This window comes from Helianthus annuus, chromosome 15 (genome assembly GCF_002127325.2).
Source record: "Helianthus annuus cultivar XRQ/B chromosome 15, HanXRQr2.0-SUNRISE, whole genome shotgun sequence".
Classification (NCBI taxonomy): domain Eukaryota; kingdom Viridiplantae; phylum Streptophyta; class Magnoliopsida; order Asterales; family Asteraceae; genus Helianthus; species Helianthus annuus.
Window position 1 is genome coordinate 136889285 of NC_035447.2, and position 21588 is coordinate 136910872.

General features: G+C 39.6%; 1 protein-coding gene and 1 non-coding gene across 2 annotated transcripts; both read left to right on the plus strand.

Moving 5' to 3' along the window:
- Nucleotides 1-2890: 2890 nt before the first annotated feature.
- Nucleotides 2891-2997, plus strand: LOC118487828. Its single transcript, XR_004882771.1, has one exon. It is a non-coding gene; the product is annotated as a small nucleolar RNA R71 (small nucleolar RNA).
- A 7984-nt stretch (nucleotides 2998-10981) lies between these two features.
- On the plus strand, nucleotides 10982-19449 carry LOC110914287 (pentatricopeptide repeat-containing protein At1g63130, mitochondrial). The gene is given in 4 exon segments (XM_035984472.1): nucleotides 10982-11194; nucleotides 11196-11473; nucleotides 18273-18862; nucleotides 18907-19449. Coding segments are annotated over 4 exon segments (1587 nt in total). The 5' UTR covers nucleotides 10982-11018.
- Nucleotides 19450-21588: the final 2139 nt, after the last annotated feature.

Genomic DNA, 21588 nt, shown 5'->3' on the forward strand with positions numbered 1-21588 from the left:
GTTTTCGAAAAATTTTTTAGTGACTTTTTTATTTTGAAGTATTTCTCCAAACAAGCTTTTGTTTGTATAGCTTTGTTTGTTTTTAACTTCATTATCATTTTTTTGTAGTCACATAAAAGAACGAGCTTGCGAAAAACCGAGCTTTGTTACTAAAATAAGGGGTGAAAAATAAAAAAGGTTTTTGGTGGGTAAAAAGGGTTTTAGGGTAATGAAATGAAAGGTTTAGGCTCAAAGGGGTTAACTAGGGGGATTTTGGGTAGGTGGTAAAAAAAATTGAAAAATAATGGTGTAGAAAGAAAAATGGTTAGTCCTAATGCCTCCATCACTTACTTACTTGGGTTTAAGTTGGTAAGGACCGGGAATGTATCGTCGTGGCAAGTTCTAGAGTTGTAAGAACCAAGCGGCTATTCACACAAGAAACGAAAAATGAGCATTTAGTCTAAAGATGTAAATTTGTATGCTCAATAAAGGCTCAAAACTCACTTTTGTGGGAATGGGTTTTTAATGTGATCAAGTATATATAATCGAATTTTAACTAGACTTGTTATGCTGTTTCGTAATTTTCTTATGTTGGTTCTTTGTTATCACGACGCTTTCGGTTGTAAATTTTATAAAAATATAACCTTATTAATCTTGTGATTCCCAACTTAAACTTTAGACAAGTAAAAATGAAAAGGATTTTTGAAAAAATTTGGGGTGTTTAGCGGTTCCAATAGAGTTTTGTGTAAGGCTTGTTATTAAGACTTGCAAAATTTCAAAGTGTTAGCTTCCCCCCCACACTTAAATTACACATTGTCCTCAATGTGTCCCAAAAATAAATTTTTAGGTTGATTGGATGTGTGGTGTAGTGTTAAAAAGCAAAGATTTATGTTACTGGCAGTCTGGACACGGCCCCGTGGTCAGGTGCCAGTAACAGAAATTAAAGAAATGAGACAGAAGTCTGGACACGGGGGCGTGTCTGTTGAACACGGCCCGTGTCCAGTTACCTGAACTGGGCGTTTTTCTGCAGGTGGCTCAGCACGGGGTCGTGTTGGTTGGGCACGGCCCGTGTTGAGCCTTCTGTGATGGAGATTTGTGTCGGGTTGCTCTGTTCTTTGTGCATGGGGCCATTTTTTCTCGTTCCCCTTTTCATCCATTACCACCATGAGTGTGTTTTATTCCTGCAAATTAAAACTAAAAGATTAAACTAGACTAAGGATAGTTCCGCGGAATGCCTCCGTGGTGCGCCACGTTTATAAGGGTCTTTGGCTAGACCCTAATGCGAGGTTATATGTTTTCTGAGTGGGATGCTTGGCGTCCCATGTTACACCGTCGGAGAGCAGCATCCAAGCTCGAATCAATAACCTTCATGTAGTTGACCGGGTCGTCGTCCTCTATTCTTTTCCCGACTCCGAATTTTACTTCATCATCCCCATACCTCAAAGTGAGTGTTCCGTCATTCATATCTACCACCGCTTGGGCGGTGGCAAGAAAGGGTCTTCCTAGTATGAGGGGAACCTCGGTGTCTTCTTCCATATCTAGTATGACAAAGTCGGCTGGATAGACGAATCTGCTTACCTTTACCAAAACGTTTTCGAAGACACCCCGTGGAAATTTGACGGAGCGATCAGCGAGTTGTATGCTCATTTTTGTGGGACTCGTGGTTCCCAAGCCGAGTCTTTTAAACATAGATGAGGGCATGAGGTTAATGCTAGCCCCAAGGTCGGCTAGAGCATTACGAACGGGGGAATCCCCTATTGAACAGGGAATCGTGAAGCTTCCGGGATCGATTTTCTTTTGGGGAAGTTTATTGAGTACGAGTGCAGAGCATTCTTCGCCTAAATTGACTAATTGAAAATTTTCAATTTTCTTTTTATGCGTAAGGAAGTCCCTCATGAATTTAGAGTATTTGGGCATTTGGGTTAGGACCTCGATAAAAGGAATATTGACATGCAATTGTTTTAACAGACTTTCGAACTTTGCGAATTGCTCATTGGTCTTTTGACGAATTAACCTACCGGGGTATGGAACTCGAGGAGCCTTGGTAGGCTCTGGTGACGGAGGGGAGTTCTTCTCCTGCAGAGGTGTTTCTTCTGTTGGCGGTGGCGCTTCTGCAGGTCCCACGGTACGGTTTCGTAGCGTGATGAGGTGAACTTGCGCTTTTGGGTTTGTTTCGGTATTGCTAGGTAATGCTTCTTGCGGTCTCTCGGAAAAATTTTGCGCTATTTGATTTAATTGTTTTTCTATGTTTTGAATGCTAGCTTGTTGATTTCTAAAATTTGATTCTAATTGTAGAAATCTTTCCGAGTTTTTCTTTTCAGTGTCGGAGATGAGGCGAGATATAGTATCTTCGAGCCTTTCTCGTCCACTTTGTTGTTGAGTGAAATTTTGTGACTCATTTCTTGGTTGTTGAATGTTTGTTTGTTGGGCTTGTTGGTTACTACTATTGCCGGGTTCCCTCCAACCAAGGTTTGGGTGGTTTCGCCATCCTTGGTTGTAAGTTCCCGTTGGGGGACCTGACGGCCTAGGTCTATTATCAATGTAGTTTACCATTTCTTGTTGATCGTCCGTTTCTTTCATACAACTCCAATTTTCATGTGACCCACCACACCCTTCAAAAGCCATAACCGAGACTGTTTTTGTCATTTCCAATTTTTTTATCTTTGAAGAAAGGGCCTTGATTTGGGCTTGTAAAGAAGTGCTTTCATCGACCTTATGGGCGCCCGGGGCAATAGATTTATTCCCCCGAGGGGTGTGCCATTGAAAATTGGTTTGAGCAATTTCCTCAATTTGATTATATATTTCGTGTGGGCGTCGATTACCTAAAAGTCCCCCGGAGCTAGAATCAAGTGTCTGCCTTGTGTGTGGCAACAATCCATTATAGAAAGTGGATACTTGTTGCCATATTGCAAGGCCGTGATGTGTACACTTGCGTAATAACTCCTTGAACCTTTCCCAAGTTTCATATAAGGATTCCCCGTCCTCTTGTGAATATGTATTAATTTTAGTCATTAATTTAGCAGTTTTAGCGGGAGGGAAATACTTATATAGAAATTTTTGGGCTAGTTCATCCCAGGTGTTTACCGATCCAGCTGGGAGGGCGTTGAGCCAAGCTTTCGCTCGGTCTTTTAGTGAGAAAGGAAACATACGGAGGCGGATGGCGTCATTTGATGCTCCGTTGATCCGAAAGGTATCACATATTTCTAAGAAATTGGTGATATGTAGATGGGGATCCTCATCCGCAAGCCCGTGGAAGGTTGCGGAGTTTTGGAGCATTTGTATCAAATGCGGCCGAAGTTTGAAGTTATTAGCTTCGACATTTGGAGCATTGATAGCGGCGCCTAGGTTACCTACGGTAGGTCGTAGATAATCCATGAGGGTACGTTGGTCCGCCATTGGAGGTGGATCACCCGAAACCTTCTCTTGATTTTTAGCTTTTAATCTTTTCTGAGAAAGCGTTCGGGTTCTTCTAGAGGTTCCTTTATGTCCTTATTAGAACTGGAGCTCATACACTATGTAAGATTGGCGTCGGGTTCCAAGTCCTGCAATAAAAACAAAAAAGAATGCTGGTCAGAAGGTTCACCACGGCCCCGTGTTCAACGAACACGGCCCGTGGTTGGAGTTACAGTTATTGTTTTCCAGATCCTAGTTACTGGAAGTTGGACACGGCCCCGTGTTGCACCGACACGGCCCCGTGGTCAGCCTTCTGTAACCTGGAAAACTAAAAACTTCCAGTAACGATGCTGGGCACGACCCGTGTCCGACCAGGCACGGCCCGTGCTGAGCTCTACAGAAGCTGAAAAACTAAGAAAAATCCTAAAAATTAAAAAGAAAAATAAAAATATGATTAGGCCGTTGATTCCTAACTTTCTTAAAATCCTTGTGTCCCCGGCAACGGCGCCAAAAACTTGATGCGTGTGTAGTGTAATATATTTTTAATGTATAATTAAGCCCTTTTTACACCTTTAGCCAAGTTTTAAATTTATAAAACACGATATTTACTAACACTAAACACACATATGGGCAAGTGCACCCAACGTGGACGTAGTATAGTGTTGGTAAGATACCGAGGTCGTCCAAGGACACAAGAGCTTTTAATACCGGTTTATCCTCAACGTCTAATCAAATCAAAAAGTGAGAAAAATGTTTTTTAAACTAAGAAAATAAAAACTAACTAAATGCTGAAAAATAAAAATAAAATAAAAACAGATAGACAAGATGAATCACTTGGATCCGACTCGTGTATTAGTATAACCTTTGATTATTTTCGCACTTTTGCACTTGTTTAAGAGATTATCTTAGTTATTGTAGTAGGCCCCTCTTTTGAAGGCGACGTTACCCTCAACCCAGTAGTTTGAGTCAGCAAGGATACAATCCTAAAGGGTCGGATTATTGGAAGATAATGAATTAAGTTATTAATGCAAATTATGGTAGGCCCTGCTTTTGGCGGTGACGTTACCCTCGGCTAAGTAGTCTGAGTCAGCAGGGATACAGTTCTAAATAGCCGGGTTATAGTATTAATAGTAGTTAACTTATGAGGGTCAAAGAGTTTGGATCCCCGCCATCCAATACCTATGGGCATTGAAGGAGATCCTACTAAATTTGACCCAGGTCCCAAGCAGGACCTCTAAACGCTGAACAAGGGCAAGACCCTTACCAAACCGTTCCCTTAACCCCCGACCAGGTAGCCAACATACCTCCATATAGACCGTGGAGATATGAATGGTGAAAATCTTTTATTTTATATAGACAGTAAAATAATGCCAAGACACCACGGACAAACGATAAGGAAAGATCACCTTCAACATAAGCAACTAGTTATTAAAGTCATTAATACAAAACCAAATAAAAAGTGCAAAAGATTAAAAATAAAAAGTATTATACTAAACACTTGTCTTCACCAAGTGATGTAAGAGACTTAGGCAAACATGGCCTTGATTGTCAAGAACTCTTACGATCAATCTTGGATCCCGAGACGACTCACACACTCTACGATGGACAATGGATGATGGTGGTGGATGATGGTGTTATGGTGGTGGTGGGTGGTGGATGAAGTGTGAGAGAGGTGGTGTGCCAAGGGATGAGATGGAATGAAACCAAGCACCCCTATTTATAGGCTGAACAGAAGGCTGGGCACGGCCCCGTGTCCGCTGGACACGCCCCCGTGCCCGTCTGACACTCTCACTCCTCATTAATTGTAATTCGCAATTACAATTAATGCACCTGCTGTACTTTCACCACGCCCCCGTGCTCACTGGACACGGCCCCGTGGTGGGCAATGGAAGCTTCTACAAGTTTGTCTTTTATGCTGCTTCTTGGGCACGACCCCGTGCTGGCTGAGCACGGGGCGTGTTCAGGCTTCTGTTTTCTCTTCTTTGCTTTGGAGGATGCCGTTGAGGGTCCGGGCAGTCTACTTTTAGTCCTATTCTTGTATTTATGCTAGAATTAGTTGTCTTTTTGCTTCTTTTGTGAATTTGAGCTCATTTCATCCTGAAAATACAAAAGGAAGACAAAAACACTCTTTTTCCAACATTAGTACTTAAAAAGGGTTAGTTTATGCCTTAATTGATGTGATTTATATGTTGCATTTTACATACATCAAGTCGTTGCATTTAGAATAACCATATTTGAATAATTCCGCCAACGTGTAGGTGAAACCAATCGCTCTTCACACCAAGCCTTGTCAAGATTTCGTAGCATGTTTGTGGAGGTTTGCAAATTTCATCAACATCAACATCATGATGGCTCATGACAACACCATATTTGCGCTTTCGGGACAGGCGTGTCGCTAGGTCTTCATCTCCACTGCTAGCATCTTCCACTGGAGGGGAATTCTGTGAACCCTCCGATCCCTTAGGGGAACCCCCCTGAAGAGAAGGAGTTCCCTCTCCCAGAACCGACCCAGCATTCGAACCTCCAACATCAAGGGCACTCCCCCCAAGGACACCACCCATCTCATGGTTCACTACACCTTCAACCACATATGACACCCCCTACAATCAGCCCCAGCAAACTCCATAGGGTCATCTCTGCAAAAACAAACAAACACAAGAGATGACTGGATAGACAAAACCAAAGGTCTCAAACAAGGTACGATTAAAAATCACTATGAAAGAAAGAACTTACCTTTGCTTTCGTAAAAAGCTTTAGGACGGATCAGATAAAAGGGGCTCAAACCCCCCATAGCAAGGATCCCCTCTAGAAAATTGAAGGCACGCGTAGGGTGCTCGTACATCTTCCGCCATAACATATCCTTAGTCGCTGAAAAGGAGGAACACCGTCCTCTATCACCGCAGCAGGGTCCCTTAAGGGAAGGGACTTGGAGATCATGGAAGGAGAGACAAAAATGAACCTGTTTTTCCATTCCTTGGGATATGTGGAAGTAGGCATGAAGGAGTAGCAAGGGAGTGATATGCTATCTATTCTCTTCTCAAACGTAAACCAGTCTCCGTCTGATTGAAGTCGGTAGAATCGTCGGAATAACGGCACGGAGGGCTCGCCGGCGAATGAGGCACATGAAAGTTCGAAATGAATAATCCTCAGAAAAGCCAAAGGGTGCAGTTGAGAGAATTGAATCCCGTGGTTCTTTAGGAGAGCCATCTTGAAAGGAGAAAGTGGATGCCGGATACCACAAAAAGAGAAGGACAAAGTATAGATCACTATCCTTTCCGGCGAACAGGTCGCTGGATCGTTGGGACCGGGGAGTCTCGGAGCAAACTCCGATGAGATTCGATAGGAAGCAACAAAGGAATCCAACTCATCTTGAGTAATAATTGAACGGATGGAAGATCGGCCTTTTCGAGTCATGTTGTAGTGTGGGAAGAAGATCAAGAGAAAGATGATAGTAGAAGAGGGGTGGGGAATGATGAAATTACAGACCGATTCAGGGTTTTTAAAGAACTTTTTCAATTAGGGCGGTAACTGTCCAATCACTATTTCAAAGGTGGCCTTTGATTTAATGCACGTGGGAGGTATTTCAAACCCTGGTCGTTGGATTAAGGGATTTAAGCAGGATTGAGAAACTGTTAGGCGTCGTCATCATCACAGAGGGCCCCACTCCACAGTTGAAGCGCCGCTGCTTAGTCCAGGCCCCACGTCTTGAGGCTCGTAGCCCAGGCTAGAGATGACTTGTCGACAAGGCCCTTTGGATTGGGGCTCCTCGTCTTGGGCCTCTTTAACTGGGCTTCTTAAATAAGCCCAAATATTGTTATTAATTCCTGCAAAAAGGATAATAAGAGAAAGAGCGGGAAACAAAGCATGTCATGTCTCTTGCGGAGACATTTAATGTCTGCAACTATAGAGAGAAAGGATCGCCGGGGAGAGTACTATGAAGAAGCCGACTTCATTTAATGCTTATGACATCGCATCGATGGTAGCTGGACACGTGTGTGAGTCTCCCCAAGATGCCAGAAAACTGTTAGATCGTATCCAGGTCTTTACCGAGGTGATAAGAGACTTCTTCTCTATAAGATGAGCATAAGATCATAAAAGGTAAGCATTCAATTCTCCTAACAATGAATCCACACTCACACTTCATTACCTCTGGACATTCTCCAGATCACATTTAATACTCTCAATTAAGAATTCACACCAAGGATATTCCAACGACCATAACTCGTCGGAATACACTCCATTTTCTCCGGCAAGCTTTCTTATTCTCATGCCGGAGCTTGGTCATGGATCCCCCCGGGGGTCCTCCATGATGAGGCTAACGATGTTTTGTTTTGTAGGTTAACAAGAAAGACCCATCAGAGCGTTGACGAGCCGCGTTGACCTCAAACCAGGGTTCAAGGACTCGATAGACACAAACACACACATACTCAACGTTTGAAACCTGATTTAATTTCCAATTTCTCTGCCCATTTTTCATTCCAACGTGCCTTTTAAGGAAATTACATCAAAGGACGTAACCACCCCACACCCCTACTGCAGGTGAGATTTAATTTAATTTAATTTCTAATTTAATTTCCAAATTCTCTGGCAATTTGTTTTTAAAGCATCCATGTGAGTGACTTATATAAACTGTTTGATGTCACAGGTAGTTAATAAGTGATATAATTATGATATTGTGCAACGGTTTGTTGATCTCCGGTGACTTGGTTGTTTAGTGGTGGTGGTGGGTGTACGATGGTGGAGGGGAGACAATGGAGGTGGGTGTTCAACGGTGGAGGAGGGAAGATGGTGGTGGTGGGTGTTCGGTGGTGGTGGAGGTGAGATGGTGGTGGGTGGAGGTGGTGGAGGAGAGATGACGGTGGTGCTTATAATGGTGGTGGTGGTTTAGGGTAGAAAAAAAAAAGAATTGATGGTAGGGTAGAAAATATATTGTTTTATTTTTTATTTTCTTAACAAGTAAGGATATTATAATCATTTAACAGGGTAAGGTTATTGTAAAAAAGGTTAAAAGTGTGAGAAAGGTGAGAAATATTGTGGAGATGACATGTGTCCTAAATCTAAATTAATTCAAAAGGGTAAACAAGTAATTTTATCATTAATTCAATTAATTAAAAACTTCCCATAACCGCCACCTTAATTATAGGATCTGAATTTTTTTAAAAGATCTCTATAAACACCATTCACCAAGTATATAACACCATTCAGTAAGTATATATAACACCATTCAGCAAGTATATAACACCATTCAGTAAGAATATAACACCATTCATGGACTAAACATCCGATCGAAACATATTTTTTTCTCTATATAAGTATAACAATATGGTACTCATATTAAAGATAAAAAACGCTCGTTATTATGGTGTAATTTTTTTTAAAAAAAGTTACGTATAAAAAGTTATTGGCGTTTAAAAAAGAAGGGGGGAAGTTACATGTGCATTAATGTTAGTTTCTTAATTTAAAAATGTTAAATTTACCTATATACCCTTAAGGGTGGGGTTCGGCTACAAAGTCCATTTTTCCTACAAAGTGTAAAAAGTCATAAAACACCACAATGCCAACTATAAAACACACTTAAAACGCACAAATAACAAAGTGAAGATTACTAAAACACAATATCCAAACCCTAACAGTCCATAAAAACTTCAAACACGCTACCGTAGAACTATGAACATAAAACACAACATGATAATCAATATAAATGAGGTAGAGGTTCCTGTAAAAAAATGGTTTTTTATGAGAAAGGTAAGAAAGAATCTACACAATTAGATCTTTGATCTAATGGTTACTAAAACACCATATTTGTGGGTTTTGTGTTGTGTTTTGGATGATAAGGCTTTGATTATTGAATGACTAAAACACCACTTTGTAGAAAAAATGGACTTTGTAGCCGAACCCCACCCAAGGGTATGGGTGGGAGTTGGCTACAAAGTCCATTTTTCCTACAAAGTGTAAAAAGTCATAAAACACCACAATGCCAACTATAAAACACAACACAAAACCCACAAATATGGTGTTTTAGTGATCTTCACTCAGTTATTTGTGGGTTTCGAGTGTGTTTTATGGCTGAAATTGCGGTGTTTTATGACTTTATACACTTTGTAGAAAAAATGGACTTTGTAGCCAACTCCCACCCATACGGGTGGGGTTCGGCTACAAAGTCCATTTTTTCTACAAAGTGTACAAAGTCATAAAACACCGCAATTTCAGCCATAAAACACACTCGAAACCCACAAATAACTGAGTGAAGATCACTAAAACACAATATCCAAACCCTAATAGTCCATAAAAACTTCAAACACGCTACCGTAGAACTATGAACATAAAACACAACATGATAATCAATATAAAACACATTAATGTTAGTCATTCAATAATCAAAGCCTTATCATCCAAAACACAATACAAAACCCACAAATATGGTGTTTTAGTAATCTTCACTTTGTTATTTGTGCGTTTTAAGTGTGTTTTATAGTTGGCATTGTGGTGTTTTATGACTTTTTACACTTTGTAGGAAAAATGGACTTTGTAGCCAACTCCCACCCATACCCTTGGGTGGGGTTCGGCTACAAAGTCCATATTTTCTACAAAGTGGTGTTAGTCATTCAATAATCAAAGCCTTATCATCCAAAACACAACACAAAACCCACAAATATGGTGTTTTAGTAACCATTAGATCAAAGATCTAATTGTGTAGATTCTTTCTTACCTTTCTCATAAAAAAACATTTTTTTACAGGAACCTCTACCTCATTTAACACATACTTAACTGAGATATTTAACATAGGTTAGTGATAAGAATCACCCGACTACAAAAATTACAACCACTGAAATCAAATGTCTATTTATTGAATCAATGCAACTAAGGGCATGTTTGGCTAAGCTTTTTGAAACAACTTATTGACTTATTGGCTTTTTGGAAAAAAAAGTATGGAGTGACTTATTGACTTATTGGCTTTTTTCCCTCACATGCACCCTCATTGCCAAACATCATTTTGGAGCTTATAACTTTTTAAAAAGCCAATAAGTAAATAAAAATTGTTTTAAAAAGCTTAGCCAAACATGCCCTAAGTCAACAACTTTTGTAAACCACAAGAACCAGCTATAACTTTCTACAAACCATAAGAACTACGAGTGTAATTAATCAAAAGAAATTATGAAATTAGAGGCGTGCGTCCTCGCATTTGGTTAGGTCACAAGAGAAGAATACCGATCAACTTCCTTCTCCGTTGGAGGCTGCGACAATGATGATGATTCACACCAATTCTCATCTTTATCACGCTTTCTTCAAACTCAAATGTGGGGTTCGTTCTATTTCAACTTATTGACTTATTTGAGGCAAAAAGGACTTTTCAAAGTGTTTGGAATTCCTTTGTGCGTGAGTGAATAAGTCAATAAGTCAGGAAATCCTAACTTATTACTTCTCAAATAAGTTGAAAAGTCATTTTCAAAAGGAAAGCCAAACATGCACGTAATTTCATCACCAATTCTTTAACAACCCCTCTTTCGTCTTCCCGATTCACTCCTCACTCCACTTCTTTAGCTTCTCTTCTTCACTCCACTTCCTTTTTAAATAATGACGATCGCCCTCAGTCTATGTATTAAAAAGTTACCAACTTGGATCATGCCTTTAACCTGTTCGATGAAATGATCCAGAGAAAACCCCTGCCATCTGTTGTTAAGTTTACTCAGTTGTTAAATGCTGTTTCCAAAATGAAACATTTTTCTTCTTGTCTCCATCTTTTCAAACAAATGTGTCTCATTGGAGTGCCTGTTAACGAGTACTCTATGAGTATTGCCATCAAGTGTTGTTCTCAGATGTCTCGACTTTGCACTCCTGGGCTGTTGCTTCAGGCGAGCTGTTGTACCCGATGTCTTCACATTTAGTACACTCTTAGATGGACTCATTCGTGAAGATAGGATTATCGAGGCAGAGAGGCTGTTCAAGAAGCTCATCAAGCACAAACTCTGTGAACCTAATGTAGTTATATATTCCACTATGATTAAAGGGCTTTGCAAGGTTGGGAATAATGATATTGCTGTTGGTTTGCTTAGGCTCATGGATGAAAGAGGCTGCAAGCCTAATGTATTGGTTCAGTTCTGTTTGTACATGAAGGAAAACGGTAAAACATACCTGTTATAGCAGACAGTGCGTTGGAGAATCCAGTAATGGAGTTCGACATGCTTGTCATCGTGATCTGGTTCCTCCTTAGGGTGCTGACTAATGATGGGGACTTAGAAAACCGAAAAGGGATATCGGTTAGGAGAGGAGGTCGAACTTATGATGTTATGGCTAATGGGGTGTGTGTAATTGTGTAACTGAGTAACCCCTTAACCTCCACATAATTCTCCTTATATAAGCACCCAGGAGGAAACCTAATTAGTTAATAAGGGTAATATGGTCCATCAACAATTACCAACTAATTATTTAATAGGTTCTAATATATTTTGATCTCTATAATGTAAATGATTATGATGGCTATAGATTAAATATCAATACATAATATATTTAATCTTACATTCTCCCACTTAGCCGAGTAATCATTTACTATGAGTATTAGTTAAGCCTGATCAGGAGTTAACACTCATTTTAGCCTTAAACAAGTACTATAGCAGAAAAATACAGCCGTTGAATCATTATGCGACTCAGGACCCCCATTAATCATACTATAGCCTTAATTTAAAACCTAATCGTCATGATCAAAATATGCATAAGCCCTTTGTTTGACTTGTAACTTTATTTGTCTATATGCCATTATACCGGTTGAACATATTCTAACAGACATACAAAATCAAACTGAGGAAATTTCATTAATCATAAAACATAAGCTAGTACAATATGCTCAAATAAGGTCTTTACTAAATCCCATATTCCGAACATGTTCTTCGTAAACCTTAGGAGGGAGACCTTTAGTCATCGGATCCGCAAGCATATCCTTAGTACTAATATACTCGATACAAAGATTATTTTCCTCAACTCGTTCACGTACAAATAGATATTTCGTATCGAGATATAAACCAGCTCCAGTCGAACTGTTACTCTTCGAGAAACTAACGGCAGCTGAATTATCACAGTAAAGCTTCAATGGTCTAGAAATGGAATTAACGATTTTGAGTCCAGTGACCAGATTTCTAAGCAACATTCCATGACAGGTTGCGTTATAAACAGCAATGTACTCTGCCATCATTGTGGAAGTTGTGGTCAACTGTTGTTTATGACTCTTCCAAGAGATAGGGCCGCCTGCTAACATAAAGATATAGCCCGAAGTGGATTTCTTGTCATCTTTGCATTTGGCAAAGTCAGAATCAGAATAGCCCACCACTTCTAAATGATCACTTCTTCTATAAGTCAGTTTATAGTCTTTCGTCCCTTGCAGATATCGAAGTACCTTCTTAGCTGCTTTCCAATGATCTAGGCCAGGATTAGTCTGATAATGGCCTAGCATTCCAGCAATATAAGCGATATCTGGGCGAGTACAGACTTGAGCATACATCAAGCTCCTGACTACTGATGCGTAAGGTATCTGGCTCATTTGCTCCTTCTCAACCTCTGTTGTCGGATACTGGAATGAACCGAAAACATCTCCCTTAACTACTGGAGCGACGGAGGGTTTGCACTGTTGCATGTTGTAACGTGTAAGGACACGATCTATGTAAGCCCTCTGGGACAATCCTAAGAGCCCTTTGTGTCTATCTCGGTGAATTTCGATGCCAATGACGTAAGAAGCATCTCCGAGATCCTTCATGTCGAAGTTATGCGAAAGTAACCGCTTCGACTCATGCAACATGTCTAAACTATTACTTGCCAATAGAATATCATCTACGTAAAGGACAAGTATAGTAAAGTTACTCCCACTCATCTTGAGGTAGGTGCATTGATCCACTTGATTCTTCATAAAACCTTGCTTCTTCATGACTTCATCAAACTTGAGGTACCACTGACGTGATGCTTGTTTTAACCCGTAAATGGATTTCTTCAACTTACAGACTAGATGCTCCTGACCTTCAGGTTTAAAGCCTTCAGGTTGTTTCATGTAAACATCTTCGTCCAAATCTCCGTTAAGAAAAGCGGTTTTAACGTCCATCTGATGCAGCTCTAAATCGAAATGAGCTACTAGGGCCATGACGATCCTTAATGAATCTTTACGAGAGACAGGTGAAAACATCTCTTGATAATCAATTCCCTCTTTCTGAGTGTAGCCTTTTGCAACCAATCTCGCTTTGTAGCGTTTAACGTTCCCATTCGGATCCAGTTTTGTTTTGAACACCCATTTGCATCCTACGGGTTTGACTCCGTTGGGTAATTCTACCAAATCCCAAACGTCATTTTTCTTCATGGATTCAAGCTCATCAATCATTGCTTTATTCCATTCAGAAGACTGATCACTACTAATGGCTTCATTGTAAGAGATAGGATCATTTAGCTTTCCGGGATCCATTTCAGTCAGGTAGGTAACATAATCATCCCAATTAGTAGGCCTTCTTTGCCTAGATGACCTCCTGAGTGGATTATCGGGTACAACATTGTCTTGGTTATGAGCGTTTGATGTGCCTTCGTCATGAGGTATAATGGGTTCTGATTGTAGAGGTGAATTTGGAGTTGGTGCAGTAGCTTCAGGTGCAGTAGTTGCATTGGGTACAAGAGGAGTAATCGGAGTAATGGTAAGCGACGAGTCTCCCCCCCCCCCGCGTCTTGTACTTCTTGCAATTCTTCGTAAGGGTTGGTACTGCTCCCACTGACCTTGAAATCCTCCAGGAACGCGGCACGCTTGGTTTCAACAATACGAGTGACATGGGAAGGACAATAGAAATGATAACCCTTAGAGTTCTCAGGATACCCGATAAAGAAACAAGTAACTCTTTTAGGGTCAAGTTTCCTTAGGAACGGATTGTAAAGTTTTGCTTCAGCAATGCAGCCCCATACTTTCATATATTTAAGACTCGGTTTCCTTCCTGTCCAAAGTTCATAAGGAGTTTTAGGGACAGACTTAGAAGGAACTATATTGAGTATATGAACAGCTACTTTTAACGCTTCAGTCCAGAGGAATAATGGTAAAATAGTGTTGGCTAACATACTGCGCACCATGTTCATAAGGGTACGGTTTCTTCTTTCAGCGACTCCGTTCTGCTGAGGTGTACCAGGCATGGTGTATTGGTTCACAATCCCCTGGCCCTTACAAAACTCATAAAATGGACCAGGAGCTTGACCCACATAAGTATGTCTTCCATAATATTCACCGCCTCTATCTGATCTCACAACTTTAATCTGACGATCTAATTGCTTTTCAACTTCAGCCTTATAATCTTTAAAAGTTGTAAGAGATTCAGATTTCTCCTTAATAAGATACAAGTACATGTAACGAGAATAATCGTCAATGAAAGTGATAAATGAAGTATGTCCTGTTATGCCAGCGATTTGGTAGGGACCACTAATGTCAGTGTGAATGAGTTCTAATAAATTACAACTCCTAGTGGCACCTTTCTTATTCGCTAATGTCATTTTACCTTTAAGACATTTGACACATGTTCCAAAATCAGAGAAATCGAGAGGAGGTAAGACTTCATCCTTTACGAGACGATTTAATCGTTCTTTTGAAATGTGGCCTAAACGCTGATGCCACAACATGGATGAAGTCTCTAAGTCTCGTTTCTCTTCCATCTTTGTGAGTGATTCATTAATGTTATGTGACAACAAAGATTTGGAAAAGTTATCTTCTAGTTCTAATCTATAGAGACCACCATCCAGAATACCAATACCATAAAGAACAGAATCATAGAGGATAGAGAGTTTGCGATGACCATGGGAAACAATAAAACCGTCCATGTCTAACTTTGGTCCTGATACAAGGTTCTGAGTTACCTCAGGAACATATAAGGTATCATAAAGTTTAATACATAAACCAGTTTTCATAACTAATTGTAATGTTCCAATGGCCTTCACTTCTAATTCTCGATCATCCCCAACCTTAAGCGTTCTTTGGTTTCTTTCCAGCTTCCGGATTGAAAGGAATCCCTGAGTAGAATTGGTAACATGAACCATAGAACCAGAATCAAACCACCAAGAATTAGCAGGAACACTTAAATTATAGGACTCAAGTATCATAAAATAATCGTTACCTTTCTTAGCCAGCCACTCCTTAAAGTCAGGGCATTCCTTCTGCATGTGTCCTGTCTTTTTACAGAACTTGCAGCGGATACTGCCTAAGGAGTTCTTAGAGCTGGAAGGTGCACTTGTATTAGAATTAGGATTAGGCCTTTGGACTTTTGAAGCATCCTTCCTCTGATAATTGTTCTTCCTTTTCTTAGGATTGGAGGTAGTGAAGTTTGCAACATCAGTATGGCGATCCATCCTCATACGCTCTTCCTCCTGTACGCACATAGCGACCAGTTCACTCATTGTCCACTTGTCCTTCTGAGTGTTGTAATTGATCTTGAATGCTTCAAAGGACGAAGGAAGCGAAGTAATGATGAAATGAACAAGGAAACCATCACTGATTTCCATTTCCAGCCCGTTCAGCTTATTGGCCATGTCATTCATCATCATGATGTGCTCGCGAATGCCGCTCCTCCCATCATACTTAGTTGTCACCAGCTTGAGAATAAGGGTACTAGCGTGTGCTTTAGACGTCCCCTTGAACTGCGCCTCCACTGAAGCCAAGTAGGTTTTAGCATCTTCAGAATCAGGAATAGCTCCCTTGATAGCATTGCTTATGGACTGCTTCATAAACATGAGACACATGCGGTTACACCTAGTCCACTTTTCATGAAGTATCTGCTCAGCAGAAGTACTCTGAGTGGTAAGGTCCGCTGGCTTATTCTCCCTAAGAGCGTAATCAAAATCCAGCAGCCCAAGCGTAAGCATGAGAGCATCCTTCCATGCAGCAAAGTTATTACCAGTCAAAGATGGAATCCCCTGATTGGGCGCTGATAGTGGAAATAAGATGAGCAAGTTATGATACTAAGGAAGAAGTCCTAATGTGATCTAAGGGCACGTTAAACTAAGGCAGGCATAAATAATGACCATTTTACATTATGAAGCTGTGATATTGTCTATTACTAATATCAAAATAATATACTTAGTTAAAAATTCTACTTAAACGAAGACAAAACAGCTTTGGCCAGAAGTGTAATCATTTAAGCATATGTGCAAAGTGGTTGTAACAAATCAGCTTTGGCCAGAAATTGAAACAATCACTTTAGTTATGCACTTGTTAAGTATGCCATCTATGAAAGAATTAAATCAGCTTTGGCCAGATATTAAAACATTCATGCTTATGATGCACACTTAACATAGCTTTCGTAATACTTGAATGATAAGTAGATGTATCAAGTCAGCTTTGGCCATAAATGATACATCAGAAGCTCATTCAAGTTAAGCTATTTTGGTTTTGCAAAACATTATCTGATTCTGATTAATTAACTAAATAACTACAAAACCAATTATTTAATAGCAAAATTCTTAGTTCACATTTAAACAACCTAAAATAATGAGGTTTCGAGTCAGGTCTCGACTGAGTTATGAGATCTCGAGTCAGTTATGAGGTCTCGAGTCGCAACCTTGTTGTCACGAGTCGGAACCATGGTCTCGACTACTATATCTTATGAGATCTCGAGTCATGATGAGGTCTCGAGTCGCAACCACGGTCTCGAGTCGCAACCTTATGGTCTCGAGTTGTGACGTTATGGTCTCGAGTCGCAACCTTTGTCTCGAGTTATGACGTTATGGTCTCGAGTCAAGACCTTTGTCTCGAGTTGTAGACCTTTGAGCCCTTATGATTTCGAGTCGAGACCTTATGGTCTCGAGTTGAGATCTGTTGGTCTCGAGTTGTGAAGGTTTTAATGACCTGATGATTTCGAGTCGAGACCCTATGGTCTCGAGTCGAGACCCTATGGTCTCGAGTCGAGACTGATGGTCTCGAGTCGTAATCTGATGATCTCGAAGCTTCCTGTCAACAGCTGTTAATTGTGATAACGTAACTGAAAATTCGAAATATAAGGGATTATGAGATATTATTTCCTGTTTTAAGATGATCTAATTTTATCAACATATTTCGAAAATTGTAATCTGTTTATCTTTTAACAGTTTTCTAAAAATCTTTAGAGGACAAAATCAGATCAAAACAGGAAAAACACTTAATAATCCGAATCATATTCCAAAACATAATAGAATTTTCGAATTTTTCCTAAGAACATGATGAACCCTAAAAATAAAACATAAAATTCTGGAACCCGAAACCTGAATTTTAATAATTTTTCTAAATAGACTTCGGTTAAAACATAATCCAGTTAATTTCGAATGAACATATGACTAATCTTTTTCCGAAAACAATGATCTCGAGTCGATCTTCATGACTCGAAATCGGCTGTGACGGTTTTGAAGTTATAAAAAATACGTTTTCCAAGTTTCAATCCCAGAATTATGGATACGAAAACAGAACTGACTAATCAACATATGCTCTGATACCACATATTGGTTCAGTTCTGTTTGTACATGAAGGAAAACGGTAAAACATACCTGTTATAGCAGACAATGATTTGGAGAATCCAGTAATGGAGTTCGACATGCTTGTCATCGTGATCTGGTTCCTCCTTAGGGTGCTGACTAATGATGGGGACTTAGAAAACCGAAAAGGGATATCGGTTAGGAGAGGAGGTCGAACTTATGATGTTATGGCTAATGGGGTGTGTGTAATTGTGTAACTGAGTAACCTCTTAACCTCCACATAATTCTCCTTATATAAGCACCCAGGAAGAAAACCTAATTAGTTAATAAGGGTAATATGGTCCATCAATAATTACCAACTAATTATTTAATAGGTTCTAATATATTTTGATCTCTATAATGTAAATGATTATGATGGCTATAGATTAAATATCAATACATAATATATTTAATCTTACATAATGTTGTTGTATATAGCACCATCATTGATAGTCTCTGCAAGGACAAACTGATAGATGATGCTTTCAAGCTTTTCAATGAAATGGTATTTCACAAAGGCATTCCACCAAATGTCATCACATACAGCTCTTTGATTCACGGTCTTTGTAACTTATGTCGTTGGGACGAGGTCTCTAAGCTGCTAAAAGAAATGGAGGATCTAAGGATCTCTCCTAGTTTGCGAACCTTTAACATATTAGCTGATGCATTTTGCAAGGAAGGTATGGTGGATGAAGCGAGGGCTGTTATAGACATCATGGTTGAGAGAGGTGAGGTTCCTGACATAGTGACATACAGTTCACTGATAGATGGATACTGTCTGCGAGGTGAAATGACCAAAGCAAGGGCGCTTTTTGATTCACTTACTTCTAAAGGTCTCGTCCCAAATGTTGTTACTTATAGCAGTTTATTGAATGGGTATTGCAAGAGTTTCAAAGTAGAAGAGGCCATGCATTTGTTTCATGAGATAACAAGAAAAGGTTTGAAACCTAGTTTCATCACTTACAACACCATGTTACAGGGATTGTTTAGGGTCGGACGTTGTGGAGAGGCAGAGAAGCTCTTTGATGAGATGCGAGCACACGGCCAGGCCACATACCAGATGAATGCACCTATAGAATAATATTAGACGGTCTTTGCAACAACCATCAAGTTGAAGATGTGCTCTCTTTGTTTCATTTGGTGGGTGATAGCAAGCTAAACTCTGACATTCAAGTGTACACTGTTCTTATTGATGGTATGAGCAAATGTGGGAAGCTTGATATTGCAATGGATCTTTTCCAAGACCTAACTCTAAAAGGTTTGCAGCCTAATGTTCGGACATATACCGTGATGGTTGGTGGCTTGTGTGGGGAAGGTTTACTAAAGGAAGCAAAGCACTTGTTTCGTAAAATGGATGAGACTGGCTGCCCACCAAATAGTGTTACTTACAATGTTCTTCTCCAAGGATATCTTAAGAACCAGAATTACGATGATGTTGAGATGCTTTTACAGGAAATGGATGGAAGAAGTTACTCACTTGATGCTTCAACTTTATCGATGTTGATTGATGAAATCGCAGCTGGTTCAGTAGATAGAAGTATGCTTAAATTGATAGGTAAGCTTGTCCCAAAAGAAATGATGGATACTACTGCCTAGATAACAATCTGGGAGAGAGACTGAACTAGTTGTTGTTGGTTTGAGCTATTTGTACTTTTGTAGGATGAGAAATTAAAATCGGAAATTTGTATCGAATTAGTTCTGGTCTTTACTTGTGGTATATTCTATCTAATGAGTTTATTGTTCAACATATTTGTATTTTTTATACTAGCAGTCACATTTCATCGACTTTATATATGAATTCCGGTTTGATATCTGCAGCGTTGATCACAAGCAATGTTTTGTAAAAATCAGTCCTGTATTAGAACATTACTGATCACCAGTGCATTGCGAGGTGTTAGTTTTTCTATAAAAACCATGGATTTGGGTGACCCAACTCTTTCTGCTTCTCTTCTTCTTGATCTGTTCGTAGAAGATAAGATTTTAATAGTTTGGGTTGGGTTATTCAGGTTTTTGTGTATGATATAGCATCCGACATGCAATTCGTATCACAATCGGGTCGCCGAGTTCAGGCTGTTTGGTTATTGGGTTCATTGGGTCGGTTTATTTAGGTAGTACATTATTTGTTAATACTCGATTGTGGGTGTTGATTGGGCGGGAAATGATGATGATAAAATAAAAGGGGGAAATAGAGGGTTAGATTCCACAACAAATCACTGCCTAACGAAAGTCGGATCGCGCTTAGTTCTTACTCGGGTAAGTCGGGTTACCAGATGTTGGATTTCCCTAACCAATATTCGAACCGAAAATTACTGGGACCCAAAGATGCCTCACCCGACACCCGATCTAACCATCCCGTTCAACTTAAATGGATGAAAAACAATATTGGCATGTTTTATCAATTCATTCTAACTCTAATTGTGTATGTTGTCTTTAATGGGTTTTTATATAAAAATCATACTTTATTCAAATACTTTGATACTCGATTTATCTTTTATTAATCCACTTTTTTTGTTTCGAAATAATATGTTAACATTTTCAACATATACAAAGAAGGTGGCTGGTGGCCGGTAACAGTGCTTTTCACCTATTGGGTGAAATGGGCGGTGGGTGGAATAGTGCAGGCGCCTGACACCCCCTTATTGGCCCAACAAATTTACGATTTTATCCCGCTTTAAAATTACGTTTCTGCCATTTGTTCAAAATTATGTTTATACTCCCACTTAAAATTACATTTACACTTTTGCTTCCAACAAAAAAATTCAGTTTTGCCCTTGGTTCAAGATTACGACTTTGCCCCGTTTAAATTTACAGTTTTACCATTAGTTTTTCCCTTATAATTACGATTTTTCCATCAGTTCAAAGTTATGTTTTTACCCCGACTTAAAAATAAATTTACGATTTTGCTCCCAGCTAAAAATTTCAATTTTGCCCTCGGATCAAATTTACGATTTTGCCCCGTTTAAATTTACAGTTTTGCCATTAGTTTTTTCCCTTACAGACACGTTACGATTTTCCCCTTAACTTAAATTTACATTTTCTCCATTGTTTTTGTTTGTTTTCCTGGTTAAATTACAATTTTGCCCCCAGTGTAAAATTACAGTCATGCCGGCAGCTGCCTGACACTCCCCCATTGGTCCATTTAATTTACGATTTTATCCCTGAATAAAAATTATGATTTCGCCCTCAGTTAAAAATTACGTTTCCCCATCGTTTTAGTTTTTTTTTTTGCAAAACTATAAAAGTTTTTTGTTTTAATTGGTTGACTCCATTTAATTTCTTCCCGTGTCAAGGAGCTGCCTAACACTCGCTCATTAGTCTTGAAAAATTACAGTTTTGCCCTGAGCCGAAAATTACGATCTTATCATCGTTTTAGTTTTTTTCCTAGCAAAATTATAGTAGTGTTTTTTTAATTGATTGGATATTATTCGGAATTATTCGGTCATCGCCCCGCAACGCGGACGGGGCAACTACTAGTTATCTAACAATTTCACACATTTGACTTTTCTTAGTCAAACTTGTGCTTCAAGTAACCATTTTGATATCTAGTGTAATGAATGATGAATCACAATCTTACTCCGTATTTTCATACAAAGAACATTTAGTTATGATTGTTACTAAATAGAGGCGAGAAGTGACGGCACGGTTAGAACCGTGGAGACTCTTACGGTGGAGGGGAGGACCAGAGGCAGAACGAAACTGACTTGAGAGGAGCGAATTAGGCAGGATTTGTTACAT